The sequence below is a fragment of the Siphateles boraxobius genome, unplaced genomic scaffold (genome assembly GCF_051911475.1).
Source record: "Siphateles boraxobius isolate OS27281-9 unplaced genomic scaffold, OSU_SipBor_1 13, whole genome shotgun sequence".
Lineage (NCBI taxonomy): Eukaryota > Metazoa > Chordata > Actinopteri > Cypriniformes > Leuciscidae > Siphateles > Siphateles boraxobius.
This window is the reverse complement of record NW_027508733.1, coordinates 18,877,352-18,895,848: the sequence shown is the minus strand read 5'-3', so window position 1 is coordinate 18,895,848 and position 18,497 is coordinate 18,877,352. Positions and strand designations below refer to the sequence as shown.

At 37.5% G+C, this 18,497-nt stretch overlaps 3 protein-coding genes across 6 annotated transcripts in view; all 3 read left to right on the top strand.

The window, feature by feature from the left end:
- cdc14ab (cell division cycle 14Ab) overlaps window positions 1-2,403 on the top strand; it is a 45,145-nt gene extending 42,742 nt beyond the window's left edge. For 3 of the 4 annotated variants that reach the window (XR_013203335.1, XM_077226297.1, XM_077226295.1), the window contains one exon: window positions 56-2,403. Coding sequence is in view for 2 of the 4 variants with exons in the window: in XM_077226297.1 (XP_077082412.1) it covers window positions 56-104 (49 nt within the window). In the remaining 2 variants the exon portion in view is untranslated. The remainder of the gene's footprint in view (window positions 1-55) is intronic. The other variant, XM_077226294.1, reaches the window with a different exon arrangement.
- Window positions 2,404-4,653: 2,250 nt separating this feature from the next.
- Window positions 4,654-6,152, top strand: gpr88 (G protein-coupled receptor 88). Its single transcript, XM_077226293.1, has one exon. The coding sequence runs from the start codon at window positions 4,882-4,884 to the stop codon at window positions 5,917-5,919; it is 1,038 nt and encodes a 345-aa protein (XP_077082408.1). The 5' UTR covers window positions 4,654-4,881; the 3' UTR covers window positions 5,920-6,152.
- Window positions 6,153-7,579: 1,427 nt separating this feature from the next.
- vcam1b (vascular cell adhesion molecule 1b) lies at window positions 7,580-17,926 on the top strand. Its single transcript, XM_077226292.1, has 10 exons — window positions 7,580-7,854; window positions 8,565-8,843; window positions 9,680-9,985; window positions 10,113-10,373; window positions 12,053-12,328; window positions 13,270-13,545; window positions 14,324-14,635; window positions 14,712-14,987; window positions 15,252-15,512; window positions 15,827-17,926. Exons 1-10 carry the CDS (start codon window positions 7,812-7,814, stop codon window positions 15,982-15,984), a joined length of 2,448 nt encoding a protein of 815 aa, XP_077082407.1. The 5' UTR covers window positions 7,580-7,811; the 3' UTR covers window positions 15,985-17,926.
- The last annotated feature ends 571 nt before the right edge of the window (window positions 17,927-18,497 follow it).

The following is an 18,497-nucleotide window of genomic DNA, read 5'->3' as shown; positions in this document are numbered from 1 at the left end:
ATTATGTTTAGCTTTGTAATCATTTCATCTTCTGATTCCCCCCCCTCTTTTACAGTCCCTTCAGTCTGAGTATGTTCAGTACTAAAGCCGCCACTTTCCGCTAACCCCCAACCCGCGCTGCTGGCCTGGTTCCGACCCATGACGCCCTTCACTGTGACCACCAATTCGCTGGCTTCTTGTCGCAAAGGGGAACAAGGCCGAAAGGAGATGCTTTTGAAAACGAAAGGCTCATGGTTAGCCTCACGGTAATGATACATCCTGCTATGACAGAGCTGATCTGGAATCTGCTGCATGCTGTTAAAAAACACGAACTTGCCTTGGCCATCCTTTCAAACCATCTCTTCTTATTTTTTTATTATTTTTTTTAGATACTGTCCATGTATGAATATACATAATTGTACTGAAAAATATTTTTAGATGAAGAATTTTGTACTTTTTTTTGTCCTATTTTATCTATGATTCTTATGCTCAGCGACGAGGTTCGTTGGATATTTTTGTGTTTTTGCATTAGGGAATTTTTTCTGATGTAAATTTCACGTTTTTGTCTCCTGAGTGTACTTACCGAGTAACATATCAAGTGCGAGAGCTATATTTGAAAGGTGCAAAATGGTTCGTCAGCCACGCGTCGTCTTCAAAGGGATTTTTTGGCCAGCGAAAGGGATAAAGAGTGTGTTTTCTTTATTTGGGGTCTAAGGTGGGCTTGTCTCCACGCAACGGCGAACGGCCGATAATGAGATCACCACCAATTTGCAAGCAAACTTATTTTTCTCGGGAAAATGAAGGGCTTTGTTTTTTCAGTATGAGAAACAGGATGGACTCCTTGTCTTTTTTTCCATTGTGACATCATAATGTGTGTTATTATCAAACTAATTGAGATAAGCTCTCACGGTTTTCAAGGGCTGTTGAAAACACAAGCACAGACACTTCATCTTTCACCAGCACCTCTGAAATATAATATCTCAGAATATACGAGTGAGTTACGAGTTTCTGGCTGCTGGCTTTAATATGCATCATTTTTGCATGAAGTAGCTCAGACTGCTTAAAATATATATTATTAACGATAACGAATACTCAGTCGCAAGTTGCAACTTTCTATTATAGTAGAGGAGATTATGTGTTGGCGATGATATGTATAACAAAACCCTTTGTTATTGCACATAATGAATGTACAAACTAATCCAGAAAAATGTATCAGATGAGGGTTGTCTACTAATTCAGTTATTTTAGGATGTTTACAATCAAGTGCAAATTATTTATCGTACAGTGTTCTTATAGATTTACCAGCAGGGTTTAAGCTAAAACCTTTGGATTATTTACACAAAAATGATAATACGGTCATTTAGTTACTCTCATGACGTTCCAAACTTGACTTCAGTTCTTCCGTAAAACACAAAATATGATTTTTTGCACAATGAACGGAGCTCTTTTTAAGGACTGGGACAAAATTCTGACAAAATACCATAAAAGTGGTAAATAATTTTATGAGGTCATACGATCACTTTGTGTAATTAGTAATTTTAAAATTGTGCGAAAAGAATAATTTATTCAATGAAAGTCTTCCCCTCTGCCGAAACTCTCAAATCTCATTCGGTTCAAGAATTGCTTGTGAAAACATGTTGCTCCAAATTTTATGTAAATTAGAAATAAAAACGTTTACAATCATGATGTTAAATCTGATGTGACACGTCTTGACAAAAAACAATTGGTGAATGAAATTTAAGAGCTTCAGCAAAGAGGAAGCTTTTCTGCAAATTATGATTATTTTGGTTTGTTCATCACGCTAAACATGCCTTCTGTAAACTTCGGTATCGTATTTCTTCGGACTACTTTTCATGGTGTACTTTTAGACCTCAAAATGCCCAATTTATTTCCATTCAGCGGAAAAGAGCAGCTTGAACATTCTGCCGAACATCATCTTTTTTGTTCCACAGAGGAAAGTAAATAGTACAGGTTGATGATAGGTGAATAAATGATATCAATTTTAATTTGTGTTTTAAACTTACCCATATGTTTCTGTTTGAACAAATACTCCAGTACAAGCTTATGCAATTATAACTTGATTGACTGTTGTGTATCTGTATGTATCTTTTAGCCCTATAGCACTCTGTACATTCAAGATGGTGTTATGAATTATGTGTATATACGTTTTGGGAGAAACTTTTTTGATTGAAGTATTCTACCTCTTTGACATATATAAATGATATAAACTACTCTCTTGCTTATGAAAAAAATATATATATTTTTGGAGCAGTGTGTAAAGAAAATTTAACAATGTTAGAGCAGTGTTTGCTATTCACGAACATAGTAAATGGACATTAAAATACAATTTAGTGGGTTGTACATTATTCTTTTACAATGTAAACACGATTTCAAAGATCAAAATAAAAGATTAATTTTGCTTTAGTTTGTTCGTTTTCTTTGTGCATGGAAAAACATGATTTCCCTCAAGTGCAGATCCCTAATTAGAGGCCTACTGTACAGATTTTGTTACTCTATGACAAAAATACAGCTTTTTAACAGCTCCATAAAAATAAATTAAGTGCCAACGATGCTTTTTCCCTGACAACAAAGTGTGAACTGCAAATCACCACACATTTGTGAACTAAAGTCTTTCATTTCGAGTCTATCTGGCAGCAGGCGTCGGGTCGTGGGCGTCCGGAGACAGCTGTGAAAATGACTGCTAGTTCGAGCGACTTTTCACAGACATGATTTCAGTAAGTATTCCAAAATGTCAGTTTAATTTCTGCACGATTTGATTCTGTGTCGTGAATTCTTTCTTTCTACCTATATTTAGAAAACCGTTTTGCGGGTCCAAAATGTTCTACTAAAAAGTTGATTTACGATACTAGGCTTCGGCTACTTGAGTGCTAGCTGTCGTGGGTGTAACGTTACGCCTACTATATTGAATTGAAACTATGGCCTTGTGTATTTCCGAGCCCTTTCATTAAGATTATGAAGGTCTAATGTCTTTCTTTCAATACACGTATAAACTCAATCATAAGGCAAATAGCAGGTTTCAAGGCTGCTGCTGCTCTATTCGCTATAATAATTTAAGTATCTTTGATATGGTTCCGGAAAGACAGCTTGACATGTCAAAACTGTCACGGCTGTTCTTATTAACTTATATTCCATATGAGCACTTGAGAATCGGATAAAGAAATATTCACGCTGGTCTGTTAGTGACGTTCCATTGTGGAAAGCTTTAAAGTGCGCTCTGCCACTGATGCGGAACAAATTAACATAATTCTGTGATGGAACACAGGGAAGATTCTCCAGAACTTTGGATAGCATTTTGTCAAGGTTCTCTCAGATTCTGAACATGTTATTCTAGTCACGGTAATAGAATGTTGTTCAAACTTATATGGTCTTAATATTCTCAAAAAAATTATATATAGGCCTATATATGCTGCCTTAAACATCCATGTTGAGTGTACTTAAAATGTAAGTAATTTCAACTTAAATTACATTGAAACTGACCTGAAAACAAAAGAGTTGAATCTTGTATAACATGAAAAAGCTGAAAATTGCTTAACTTATTTTGATGAGTTAAAGCAATGTAAAAACTGGACATTTTGACCTTCCAGAGAACATTTAGAAAATAACGTTTTCATAGCTGAATGGGAATGTTGGTAAAACGTTCTTAGAATGTTTTTAGCTGGTATTTACAGAATCCATTTAATATACAGCCTGACTAGTGTAGTCCAATTCCCCGGCCCCAACCAATGACTTTTAAGGTTTTTTGATTAATCATAAATGAACAAATTTCCGAACGAATAAATGACTAACAAGCCAGTTCTTTTAATAAATGAAAAATATACAACACGATCATGGTAGTCCGATTCGAGACAGTTCTTTTTAGTCAATCAGAAACAAAAGGATCAGTGTAGTTTGATTTCCGACAAATTAATCGCATGACTGTTTTATTTTTAATTAATCAAAAACGCATAGCATTACCATTGGTAGTCTGATTCTCTTACAAATGACTCTTATAAGCTATTTTTTTTAGATACATTCAACATTGTATCAGTGATCAGTGTAGTCCGATTGCCGACAAATTAATCGTATTTTTAGTGAATCAATAACATATAGCGCCACCAATACCAATGGATTAGTCTGATTCCCCAACAAATTATGAACCGATTCTTTGTATTGAATTAAAACCATACTGTATCTTTTTTGTTATGGTTCTTTTTCAGTCTATCAACAACAATTATGAACCAAAAAAAATGGGTACTAGGTTATTAGTTTTGTCATGTCTGACTAAAATAACAAAGAACAAAAACAAAACAAAAACAGTAAAGTATTTTTATTTTCTTCTCATTTTTGAAGATTTTTTCACACTAGTCCTCATTCACTTTCATTGTATAAAACAGAGCAGCATGAACATTCTGCTAAACTTCTCATTTTCTGTTCCACAGACAAAAGAAAGCCCTACAGGTTTAAAGTGACATGAAGGTGAGTAAATGATGCCAGGATTTCCATATATAAATAACAAACTAATATTATTTATGTTCTCTGCATATTCAAAATGCATCCTACTGCCGCCGACGACTTCCTAAAGATTCTCAATGGGGAGCCAATTATATTACGCTCTATTGATTATTACAGGCTAAGTCCATTATGAATAATGAATTGCCTTTGGGGCGACTATGCTCCCTGGGAATCATGAAAGACGAGCCAGATTGTAGTGTTGGCTCTTGTTGATATCACGCCTCTCAGTCCTCACACACACACACACACACACACACGCACACACACAAACGCACATATAAAGCTGGTTTCTCCACCGCAGCACCGCCAAAGGGAGCTGCGCTCTCTCACGCGCACGCTTCTCCACACAATATGAGATGAGATGACATTATTTTCCAGCCTGCTCCCATAATGCCAAATGACACAGACATGCCACTATCGATGTGCGCGCTGGGACGCGGCTCGCGCATCTCCCTCGCCACCTTCTACTCCTTCATGTGCGTTCTGGGAACCGTCCTCAACCTCCTGGTGATCTATTTGGTGGTGACGTTCAAGAAGCTCCGCACAGCCAGCAATGCGTTTATCGTGAACGGCTGCGTGGCGGATCTGCTGGTTTGCGCTTTCTGGATGCCCCACGAAGCGGTGGCCACCTCCACTGGGACGTTTTTGGTGGTGGGTTACCAGGCGTTCAAAGAAGCACTGCTGTTTCTCGGAATCACCGTGTCACTGCTCTCCCATTCGCTTATTGCAGTGAACAGGTATGTTTTGATCACCAAAACGCCTGCTGTGTATCAAAGTCTGTATCAGAAGAGAAACACAGAGTGGATGATCGCAGGATCGTGGCTGATCTCGATGGGCTCTTTGTTCCCGTGGCTCACGTCCTTTCGATACCCTCCTGAGAGATGCCGGGACGCAGAAGACGGATCCTTCACCACTGTGTCCGTTTTGTCCAGTCGGTTTGCCGCCTGCACTTTGGCGTTCACTATCATCGGACAAACCATAGTCGTCATGTACTGCTACTTCAAGATTTTCCGCCGGGTGCAAATAAGTGTGAAGAGGGTCAGTATTTTGAATTTCCAAATCGTGAACAACCTCCCTTATTCTTTCCCGAGAAAGGACAAGCGACTCGGCTTCTACGTTCTAGCAGTGTGCTTAATTTTTTTTCTTACAACCGAACCCATTTTTTGGGTTCTCATCGCCGGGCTGTTCATCCCAGTGTCAGTGGCGCTTTGGATGTCAACTTGGATTGTGTTCTGTACTATATTCGTGTCCAATCCCTTTCTGTACACCTGGAAAAACGAGGAGTTTCGGAAGTCGTTCAGGTCTGTGATGAGGGGGGACTTCTTGCGCGGTTCCACGGTCGGGGTCGAGCCCATCACCATCAACACTATTTCTCACATCTTCCCGAGACAAAACAGCCGCAGGGCATTTCTGGGTGAGATGAACTGAGATAAACCTGCGAAACCTTACCAATAGTGCTGTGGCTGAATTTCGCTTGTGCCTGTTGAAGAATCAGTCACAATAAGCTGCATGTGTTTTACAGTGTTTTGTAAAGCAAAGTTTTTGTAACATTTTTGTGCAAGTTGAAGTGTGAATTGTTTTTGCACAACTGTGAAGACTACACTGGCACTTTTCTAAATAAGAAATGTTTATGAAAGTTCAAATAAAATGTTCAATATCTCGACTGGTTTCATTTCTTATCTTAATTTTTTATATAAAATTAATATTAATACGATTTAATATGTCTATTATATAAAATGGTGTTTTTTTTAATGGTGTGTGATTTTTAAATATTCAGTTTGTAAATGTGTATATATATACATGTGACAACTAACTTTTATGTTAGATGCATTTTATTTTGAAATGTTAATTATATAAATATAATTGACTTTGAACTATTCATAACGTGTATTAATATATTAAATGCTAAATAGCTTTATTTAAGATTTATTTAAAATGTCAATTATATTATTTTATTTTGAATAAATAAGTGCATAAAATGCTTTTTATTTTAACAGCTTGTTTGAAATTTCTGTTATATTAGTATATGTTACATATTTATACACGGTTAATATTAATATCATTTAATAATGTCATTAATATTTAGTAACATTATTAATAACATTTGGTTATTAATTGCATGTTCTGTTTGTGTTTATTTATCTAAATAGCTTAAATCTCTCATGTTTTGTTTATTTCTTTTCATTAAATAATCACATTTTCACATTATGATCAATGCAAGAACATCTGCGATGTAATGAAGCTCTGTGGAAAAGAATGATTTAACCCCCGAAGGAAACTTCCATCCCGTCATATCCGGTCTTAAACACTCGCTTACATAATCCTCAGGCTCTATTGTTAAAAACCTGAGCAAGCATCTGTCCGAGTGACCTGAGCGATGACAGCAATTTGTTGACTTCAGTTTGATCTAGGAAAAATGGCACAGAACACAGTGAGAGGAAAATGAACCTATATGCAAAATTAGATTTTTAAAATGAGAACTTAAAATATTAGAAGCTAAATTGCATATAAGGCAGTTGTGGCCTAACTGAGTCAGACTGGTAACCAGAAGGTTGCGGGTTCGATTCTCAATATTGGCAGACAAGGCACCTATAACGCCCAATCGCTCCCCCAGGCGCCGCAGTGAATGGCTGCCTAACGCTCTGGTGTGTGTGTCCACTGCAGTTTGTGTGTTCTCTACTCACCTCTCCTAATGTGTGTGCATTAACTTGGATGGGTTAAATGCAGAGGAAAAATTTTGAGGGTGTCACTTCACTTCAAAAATCCTTATAAAAACAATTTATGATTTTACTTGCAAACAAATCTTTTATTTACAAATTTTAACTGCATCTTTTTATCAAATATGCAAATTAATCAATTATATAGAAATAATTTAAACCCTCAAAATAAAAAAAATTATCACAGCTTCCACCTCCATGAATCGAGCTGCTTCTTGTAGATTCACCATTTCTGGGAAATAATTGTTTTATCTGTCCAAGCTTATAAAAACATTGGCAGGTATTTTAATATGCCGCTAGTATTTCACAATGGAAATGTTATCTTCAAGGCGTAAACGGAGTAATTTCCTGCATTTGAGAATAACCCTATCAGAACAGCAGAGGGAGCTTGCGGTGGGACTTTAAACTTCTGATCATGTCCCCTGTGTCTCTAAACAAAAAGCATTTAGGGCTGGGAAATTCCTTAGAGGCGTATTCAGATTCGTGAGGCGGCGGGTTACAATCCCACCCCCTTCTCCTATAAATGAGATCCAGGGCTGAATGAAAAAGCAAGAGCACTAACTCATTTTAACTCTCACTGAGCACTTGGAAATTTCTTTAAGCATGCATTCATCTTTTCTGTTGACTTTGCTTCTACCAGTTGCAGGTAAGTTAAGAACTTTTATTACATTTAATTAAATATGATAATAGGTAACCTGCATATTTTAAAGTGTTACTAAACTGCTTTTCTGCAGATTTGAGCATTATAATACATCTTTACTATCTTTTTTTTCACTACAAATGCAAATTATTTGTACACTGTAAAAAAAAGTTGTAAAAACTTAAATTAAGTTCCATCAACTTGGATGTTTGTCATTTCAACTTAAATTACATAAAAATGTACTTAAAATTAGTTGAATCTTGTATAACATAAAAAAGTTGAAAATTGTTTAACTTATTTTGATGAGTTAAAGCAATGTAAAAAATATGTTGCCATAACATTGACCATATCATTTTTTACAGTGTATCGCATAAGTGCGTATTAAATCATGATAAGTCCCTTATTTTAACTATATTATTTAATATGTGAGCATTATAAAACAACACAAAACTTAAGTGTATTGATGATGTTTTATGAAATGCTTAATATTTAATTTAATTTTGCATTTTATATATTATATATATAGTGAAGAGCATGTTTAAAATGAATGATTTTTAATTTGGAATTCAATATGACATTTCATGACTTAATTACATATGCATATATTTTATTTATACATTTTAACTGCATAATTTCATAACATTTGCAAATGAGTTGATGCTTGTTAAATGTTAACTTTTGATGTTGGAACTAAAAGAAAATGTTGTCTTGAATAGTTGTTTCCCATGTACTGGAGCTGCCATCCAACGTTCTGTTCAAAGTGGGAGACAGGAGGGAGTTGACATGCAAAATGTCATCTTGCCCAGAGACGGTGAAGTTTGTTTGGACCTCGTTAGAAGACAAACCGTTATTCGCCGATGTTAAAACGAAGGAAAGAGAATCTGTGCTGGTCTTTGAAAATGTGACGAAGTATCACGAAAACACCATAGTGTGCAAAGCATCTTGTGGTTTTGAGAAGGAAACAAAACAGGCGAAAACAAAGATTACAGTTTATTGTGAGTTCACTGTATGTTTTCAATTTAATTATAAATTGAATAGGCTTTACAATGCACTATTAGAGGAGATGGGTGCAAGTTGTCACACATTATATACTTCAGTAAATTTTTCTTCTATAGGTTTAACACTGGAAGTCAGTTTCTGTTTAGACGCCTGAATATACCTTTGATATCTTTCAATCTTGGCTACAAAAAAAAAAAAAAAGAAGAAGCTGCTGAACATTTCCAGCATAAAATGTTTTTCTTTGACCTCTTCAGAATATGTGGGTTAAATTGTCAACAATAATAGGCATCGACACTGTTTATTGACACTGTTTAAAAAATAATGAATATGTTTGTTTGAATTATAAAGTACTATTTAAAGTTCTTGAAAAAATTACCACCTTCCACTAGAGATGTTTTTAAAATGTATTATGTTATGTCTAAATTATAGTATATATAAATATAAAACAATTACGACAGAAAGTTATTTCATGAAAGGGCAAAAATGTGAAAAGTAACCATTTTGGCCAGTCACATTTGTGTAATGTAACTTGGTTCAAAACCTTATATATTGTAAACAAATATTGTTGGTTTAACTAAAGTAAGTTACCAGGTTGCCTTAATATTTGGAGTTCGTTGAAATTAAAAAATTTAGTTAATACAATAAGTTGATTTGATAAAAAGAAAAAATGTTGTGATAAATTATGAAAATCTTTTTTTTTTTTACAGTGAATTCGCATACTTTGTGACAACTAGCCCGTCTTTTTTGTTCATAAGGCTACATACAATTTTAAACATCTTTTCTAGATTTTTGGTTATTTACTCATATCTGAAACTTTAAAATCTGTTTTCAGCTTTTCCAAGAAACCCAGTTATATCCAGGTATGATCGCTTGATACTGGGAAAGGAAAGCGTTTTGGACTGTGAGGTATCTTCTGTATACCCTTCGGAGTTCTTTGAAGTGCAGTGGCTATATGGAGACAAGGTTGTCAAGACTGATGAGGGACAACATGGCACAGATGTATTGAGGTTTCCTTACATATTCATATCTTCAAGTAAGGATGATGGGAAGGCAATAACGTGCAGAGCAACACTCCATCTGGCTGGTGTTCCCCCTGTTGAGATGACCAAGGAGACGTCTGGACACATGAAAGTTCTTTGTAAGTTGTACTTACATATATTAACGCAAACCATTTTGAAATGAAACTCAAAACGGATGTGGGAATAGTAGTTCCTCTTTGAAGAAGATGACCCCCATGGTCATTAGTTTTCCCATTGCTTTCACAGCTGCACCACATAATGTTAATGTATCTGGAGCGACTGCCGTCTCACTGGGATCAAATTTAACTTTGACCTGCGAGGCTGAGGGCAACCCAAAGCCTGAATTTACATGGACGGCTCTTAAACCAGATGGCCAGTCTGTGGAAATGGAAAAAAGTCAAGATCTCTTCATGCAACACGTGTCCTTATCGGATGCTGGTACTTATCAGTGTGACGTTAGCAATGACTTAGGAAGACAAAACACCACAGTTTCAGTAATCATTCAAGGTTAGTGGTTCATATAGTTCCTTAAGTTTCTAATTTCGAAATATTAGGGGTGTAACGGTACACAGCTGTCATGGTTCGGTACGTACCTCGGTTTTGGGGTCACGGTTCCATAGGAGTACGGTACATTTCATTAACATGCGGTGTCAATGGCAGATGCACAAAGTTCAATATTACGATTTTTCAAGAAATCACAGAAAGTTTAGCGAGAAGGAGAAACAGAGCCATCTACATCTGCCTACTCCACCTTTCCATGGGGATACTGTGAGTGGAGCAGCACCTGAGGCTTCCCATTTCCAGGCATATTTTATCACTTGACTGTAGTGAGACCTTCACGACACAAACCGGCACAATGCCAAATGATTTTTGTCTTATATAACAGCGGAAAATTTTTAAATACTCCGTCATTTATGGTCATAAAGATAAGAGTAAAGGTCCGTGCACACTGAGTCTGAAATTCTCGTATGAAATTTCCACATGTTAAAAAATAAATTCAACCTAACGTTGTCAATCACGTTTGTACACTGCCTCTGAATCTTTTGTCTGTCATATGCTGCGTTCCAGTCCAATTTTGGACATGCACTTGCGAACTTCCCTAAGCGCTTCACCTCGGGGTAATCCCTGCCGCCATTTTGAAGTGCGTTCCACTTCATGAAGTGGACAAGGGAAGTTCATATTGACAGATTTTGACCGAGGGAGTGAGTATACTTCATTTCTACACTTCAGGCAGCTCCATATACCACAATGCAACACGATTGTGACTTCACTGCAGATCTCGTCTAATCACCATCACCACAAACAACTCTATGATATATTAAATAGATTTTTTTTATATAAAACAACACAAACACACCTATATACATTTGGATGCTGCATTAAACAAATTCTTAAAGGGAAAAAAATTGTAAATAATAAGTCAACTCCATAGCTGATTCCAAGTGATCAAGGGCTTAGGACGTTCCAGTTCAGCCCATTGCAGTTTCCGCCAGAAGTGGACACTCGGGCAACGTAAGCAATGACTCACATCCGAGTGAACGAGATGGAGGGAAGTTAGCGAGTGAAGGGCATGTCAATTTTGGACTGGAACGCAGCCCTACATGTTTTTTTGGATCGGGTTAGATTTTCTGCGTTTTTCGCATCTGCAAGCATTTTGAGAGGTGTTTTGATAATTCAATGCCACCGAATAAGGGATACCAAAACAACTCACCCAAAGATTTTTGTGTACACCCACAATAAAAACAAATCATAGTGGTTTTATAAGATAAAGAAGATATACAGGATGCTGTTTTCTGCAGTCCCGGTTTCCTTTACGTTAAGCTTGAAAATCAAAAATTGATTTTCGCTTCACAAAAATTAACCGAAACTCAGCATATAGGCTACTATCAAGCTCTTGCGTGCCATCTGAAGTCTTGTTTTGGGTTGATGGCGCATAGATCGTCTCTTCTTCTGCGCTTTTTCCGGTTGTGGCGGTTAGCAAACAGCGTTGCATTACCGTGCACTTCCCCTTCTGGACTGGAGTGTGAATCACCACTGACTGACTGTATTCATCGTCTGACTGTATGCACCAAACCATGACGTCCGTACAGTGAAGGTTCGGGACAAATATGTGTACTGTTACACTCTTACTAAATGAGCACGATCACTTTGATCCTAATTAATCTTATTTTTGAATTTCTTGGCAGCACCTCCCATGGATACCCTCATTGTAGCAAGTCCACAATCAAGTCTGAAGGAAGGAGATACTGTGAGCATTTCCTGCAAGTCCAGCAGTGTTCCAGTAACACAAGTGGTTCTTAGCAGGAGGGTGAATGGTAAAGACAGAGAGCTCAGGACCAGTAAAGGGGATGAAACATCAGTTATCCTCCACTCAGTCAAGCTGTCCGACTCTGGCATGTTTGTTTGTGAGGCTTTCAATGGGTACGGCAGTCAGAGAACCACTCTCAATCTAACCGTTGATGGTAAGACCATGAATGTATGTCTTGTGTTAGTGGATATTGTTGGTACAATGTTTGGTCTGTTGAGCAGTTATAGCGTAACCAATTGTAGAGGAACCAATTGTAGGCCTAAATCAAATTCTTAGTCTCTTAAAGACACAGTGTACGTTTACACAACAACGATATGCTTAAAACGTAAACGTTTTTCTTTGTACAGATTACGTAATCAAAACGAACCCCGTTCACCAGATCGGTGAAAACTACTAATAACGCTGTATTAGGCACGCCATACATGTTGTTGGCGATGTCCTTTGTAAAGAAAGCCTGCGCACATACGCATTCTTTTACCATAGTACACTCGAGCCGAAAGAACATTCCTACACTAGTTACATAATCCATCATTTTGATTTTAAGTATGTTAATCTTGATAATACTGTATTATTTCTTTGTCTTCTGTACAAATTCCATCTTAAAGCCAGAACCATTCACAATGTAAAAAATTGTATATTCAGTTGATTGTGTAATTCTTATAACAACTTGTGATGTCTGTACCCCCCCCCCCCCCCCCCTTATTTCTTACCGTTAATATCTGTATCCTTTAATTTGCAAAAAAAGCCTATAGACTAAAAACGTAATACACATGCATGACGTCACCGTTTTCACAGCTCCGCGAGGGTTTCGTTTTCAAAAACGTGCACTTTGAAACCCGTTTTCAAAAGTTTACATTTTCATGTCACCAAAACGATGTTGTAGTGTATGAACGGCCAAAACACATAAAAACTTTTCCGTTTTTAGTTGAAAACGGTATAGAGTAAACAGCCCCTGAGAGAGTTTAGTAGTAACATTGAGATTACGGTTCCTCATCTTAAATTTGAGCTTGAAGTTTAACAGTTAAAGTACAATTCACAGTTCTGCAAATTCGGCTTCAGGTACCAAGTCAAAACTTCTCTTTTTTTTCTTCACAGCCCATTTTCTAGAAGTGGAGCTGCAATCAGATAGCGTCATTGTGTCAGACAGAGACTCCAGTCTGGTGCTCTCCTGTCAGGCTTCAGGTTGCCCTCGACCTGAGTTCTCCTGGAAGAATCTTTCAAATATGCCGATCCTCAGGCGAATTGAGACTGATGGCTTCCAGTCCCAGCTTTTTCTTGATCCAGTGGAGCTGGAAGATGAGGGAACTTACCTCTGTGAGGTCACATGTGGCTCAATAAAGAAGTCCAAACAGACGGAAGTGAAGGTGTTTTGTAAGTATCTCAAAAGGTTTACTTTTTAGTCTTGAGTTTACGTCAAAACATTAATGTTATATAGTTCATTGGTTTTCGACATCTCAAGGTGATATGTGTAATTCCTTTCACTAGCATCACCAAATGGAATCGGAAGAATAATTAGCTATGCTTCCTGAACATTCCCCACATCTTCCATTGGTTGATAAAAAAAATAATCCCGTCCAAAATTCGTCTGGCTAGGTGGCATGCTCAAACTAAAAGATATATTACGATACTAAAAGATTTTAATAATAAAAAAAAGTTAATCTTACTATCAAGGGAAAAGTTCCCTTCATTTTAACTCCTCAAAGTTTGAGAGTTTGAGCTTGATTTGCAATTAACCAGCCGTTAACCACGAGTCATCAGTGAACTGTAATCCAGTCAAGTCTCTTTGTAGAAAGTTTTAAAAACTTTAAAGTTCACTTTGACATTGATTTGATGCAGGAATAAAAGCATTTATTATAAATGTTCCAAAACGAGAATGAACAAAGACTTCCGAGGTCATCAAAGTGGTAATGTTGTCAAGATTTAAAACTCCCCTGATAGAAAACCAACTTGCCTAAAATGTGTTGTTACTCTCAGCGGATATTAACTTTTTAGAATGTGCGAGGGAGTGTTTCTTTGTTTACATTACATGTTGTATTACATATTGAATCTGTCCTCATTCAAGGTTCTCCTGAATCTCGTTGTATTTATCAGTGTCTCTGTGTATTTATACTTTAAAGTGCTTAGACATTCCATGTTATTCTTTTTTCAGCATTTCCTACAAGTCCTATCATAAAAGGTTCTGGACCTTGTCTGGTGGGAGAGATGATGAAATTGACCTGCACTGTTCAGGAAGTTTTCCCGGCCAACCTTTTCCAAATCCTGTGGATGGATGGAGAGAGAGAAATGCATTCGGAATTTGGGTCATTTTCAAATGGAACAACAAATCTGACTTCAGTGTACTCATACCGCATAGACAGGAAAGACCAGGGCAAACTCATTACCTGCAAAGTCTTGCTGGACATGCATGGTGTGCCAGCCGCTCAAGTATTAAGGATGGCGTCTACTACATTATCCATTCACTGTAAGTCAAGGTTGTTTCTTTGTTCCTTTAAAGTATGACTTTGTCTTGGTTTTTTGACATTGTGTTCCTTTTACAGATCCCCCCAGAGTGACCAAGATTACTATCAGCCCTCTGACAGAGTTGAAGGAAGGAGAAACTGTGAGCATTTCTTGCGTTTCTGACAGCTTTCCAGTGGGGCGTACGGTGCTGAGCAGGGTGTCGGACGGCATACAAACAGAGCTAATCGCCAGTGATGGAGTTGAAGCACTGCTTACCCTCCCTTCGGTTGAGCTGGATGACTCTGGCATCTATGTTTGTCAAGCTTCTAATATGTATGGAAATCACAGTGATAGTGTGGAGATTACTGTGAACAGTAAGTTACTTATTTTTCGAATTAGAGTTATCACATCTGGTCAAAATCAATCAATTTTCCCTGGGCATAGTATTAATGTGTTTTAGTGTTTGAAACATCAACAGTTATTTGAAATACATTATAATTTCAGGAGTACCTTGCTCTCCATTTTGCCTCATTCTCCTCTTCATCAAAATGGATTAATTTAGCTTCTACTGTTTTTTTGCTCTTGTTAAGCGGTTTCTGTCTAAGCAATTGACAATTATTATGCCTCTTGTAACCCAGCACCACCTAGGAATACAACGGTGGAGATCTTTCCATCCACAGATGTTCAGGAGGGGCAGAATATCACCATCTGTTGTCGCTCCGTGAGCTTCCCTCCACCTGCGGTGTTCCTCAGCAAGCTGGATAGCGAGACAAACATCTACTCCCTTGATGGCATCTTCGAACTGATCAACCTCACTCCCAATGACACAGGCCTATATCAGGTCAACGTCACCAACGACCTGGGCTATGAGACCGAGATTTTCAATATCAACGTGATTGGTGAGTGAAACTGGTCAGATATTATATCAAGTTATTGAATGTCTGAGTAACTCGAACATAGCGACATAAACCCAGGTGATCAGAACATATCTGATGCTTAATGTGAAGTGAAGAAGGATTTTGGACCAATAAAATTTCCCTGTTTGAAGGGCTACCCAGCTTAATGTCATCGAAATCACCTATCAAGAAAACAGGCATAATCTAATGCAAAAATAGACTGATATAATCATAATAAAATTTTCGCAATTGCGGCTGGTTAGGACAATTTACAACATATTGTAAATGTTCTGATCTCTTTTGATATTTCGTTACAGAGAAAAGATATGACCCTCCATTGGTTTGGAATGACTTTATAATCCCTGCGATTTGCCTGGGAGCCGCTGCTGCGCTGCTTGGTGCTGTGGTGAACGTGTGGAGAGCCAGAAAGAAGGGATCGTATGACCTTACGAAGTGCAATCCGGGCACCGTGTAGACTGTGTGTAGACTCCATGAACTGTTTTGGAAGCAGCTAAGCTCGGCTGAACTGTCTTGCCAGGGCCCAGAGCCTCCCGAATGTAAGAACTGCAGGTGACTGGATTCATCATCTGGAACTTCAGGTGACAAACCCCCAGCCGGATGGGAACCTGCATTCTCCACAGCTAGAGACAATCAATGTTCCCAAGTTTTTCACGCATCTCTAGAGGAGGGAAATCGAAACGGTGTGGTTTCTCCACGGTCTTAATGTTGGGTAGTTGTTTTGAGACCGCCTGGTCTGGACTTAGAGCGGTTTCAAATATGCGATATTTATTTATTTTTTAAAAGTCAAAGCTGTTTTGAAATGCAAATGATAAAACTGTAAAGAATAGATGTAAACATTATAGCATTAATAGAATGTGACCTGGCCACCAAGGTTTAACTGGTACATTTTAGATAATAACAATCTATTTTATGTACTGAAGTAGATATTGTATCCTAAAAAATCTGTGCTTAATCTGGTTTGAAATCCTTGTGGTGTCAAATTGCTTTCATTTTCATATTTATTAAAAAGCAGCTCTCTGTCATTTGATCTCGGAGAGTTTTATGGGAAAATCCAGGGAAATTTGAGTGTTGCAGGAATCCACTGCGTCTGTTATCTTTTACTTTGTGATTTCAGTTTTGCTTTTCGGTTTTCCTGTTGGCATAAAATAATGTTATACTATCAATTCGGCACAATAAATGTGGGATAATTTGGGGGCGTGCATTCACTGCATATTTAGCTATCAGTACAAACAGTTTCCTAAATTCCAACAAGACAGGAACAAGTTGATTAAAATAAGAACTAGCACACCTTCCAAAAATAAACCTCTCCACCACATGTGTGCCTCCATCCTTTCAAGACCAATCAGAACAGACCCTCTGAAAAACATTCCATTTATTTTAGCCAGCACATTAAGACTAAATGACTCAAACTCGAGATCCTCACTCCTTTTTTAGTATCTTATATTGAATTTTTTGTCAGTGTTGCTATAAAAGGCTGTTGCCATGGTGACCATCCAAATGCAATGGGAAAGGGGGGTGGGTCATGCTTTCATGTTCCACAGGGAAAAGGAGAAGCAAAGGTGTGAATGGAACAATGTTCTCTTCGAAAGATGGAAGGATGAACCAGCGATAAGTAATGTGTTTTTGCTTAACAAAAATGGCAGTTTTTGAGCATATTTGTGCTAACATTACTCTTTATTTGGACATTATACAGTAATATTTCCAAAGAGGCTGGTGTTTGCCTAAGTATGAGTAATAATAGTGATGATTGCTGATTTATAAGTGTTTTCCAGTTAAACACTTAACCATGTCCTTATGTATTGCACTTTAAGTCTTTCTGAACATGGTGGTTATGTGAGAATTGTGTGTAAGTGGTAAGTGCCATTGTGAATCTACTATCAGCATAATGATGATGACTGTCAAGAACATCTGATTCTTGTTTGAAATGACTCATGTTTGAAGGATTGCTTCAACAGTGACTCAAGTTTCAATCTTACCGTATAAGCAGGGCTCCCAGACAAGACAAATGCAATTGGCTAAAACATGATCAAACATGTAGGAGCCATATGACCATTTTTAGTTGATGAATTACAAAATTGGGGAATAAAATGGTTGTTCAGACTTGCCCGTAAATTGAACAGTGTACAGAAAGTAACAATTCCCAGTTTCTAATCAAAAACGAATTGTGGAATTCATCAACAGTATTGTGTGGTGGATTATTTATCTGAGCCATTAAAAAGAACCACTTCAGTCATTTGTTCGCCAATTCACCAAGGTTTAACTGGTAAATTTTAGATAACAATCTATTTTATGTACTGAAGTAGATATTGTGTCCTAAAAATTCTGTGCGTAATGTGGTTTGAAATCTTGTCAAATAGCTTTCATTTTTATATGTATTAAAAAGCAGCTATCTGTCATTTGATCTCGGAGAGTTTTATGGGAAAATCCAGGGAAATTTGAGTGTTACAGGAATCCACTGCGTCTGTTATAGCTTGACTTTTACTGCATACTTATCTATCAGTACAAACAGTTTCCTAAATTCCAACAAGACAGGAACAAGTTGATCAAAATAAGAACTAGACACATTTCCACGGTCAGGCCAAATTCATACAGGAAACACTAACACACTAGTAACAAAGCAATATTCACTCACCGGCCACTTTATTAGGTACACATTGCTAGTACCGGATTGGACGCCCTTTTGCCTTAATTCTTTGTGACATAAGTTGCTGGAAACATTCCTCAGAGGTTTTGTTCCATATTGACATGTTAGCATCACGCAGTTGCTGCAGATTTGTCGACTGCACATCCATGATGTGAATCTCCCATTCCAGCACATCCCAAAGGTGCTCTATTGTATTCAGATCTGGTGACCGAGGAAGCCATTTGAGTTTAGTGAACTCCCTGTCATGTTAAAGAAACCTGTTTGAGATTATTTGAGCTTTGTGACATGCTGCGTTCTCCTGCTGGAAGTAGCCATCAGAAGAT

Coding starts and splice junctions, on each gene's coding strand:
- gpr88 (XM_077226293.1), top strand. CDS start 4,882: ATGCCAAATGACACAGACATGCCACTATCGATGTGCGCGCTGGGACGC.
- vcam1b (XM_077226292.1), top strand. CDS start 7,812: ATGCATTCATCTTTTCTGTTGACTTTGCTTCTACCAGTTGCAG. Junction 12,329..13,269: donor TCTCAATCTAACCGTTGATG/GTAAGACCATGA, acceptor TTTTCTTCACAG/CCCATTTTCTAGAAGTGGAG. Junction 13,546..14,323: donor GACGGAAGTGAAGGTGTTTT/GTAAGTATCTCA, acceptor TTCTTTTTTCAG/CATTTCCTACAAGTCCTATC.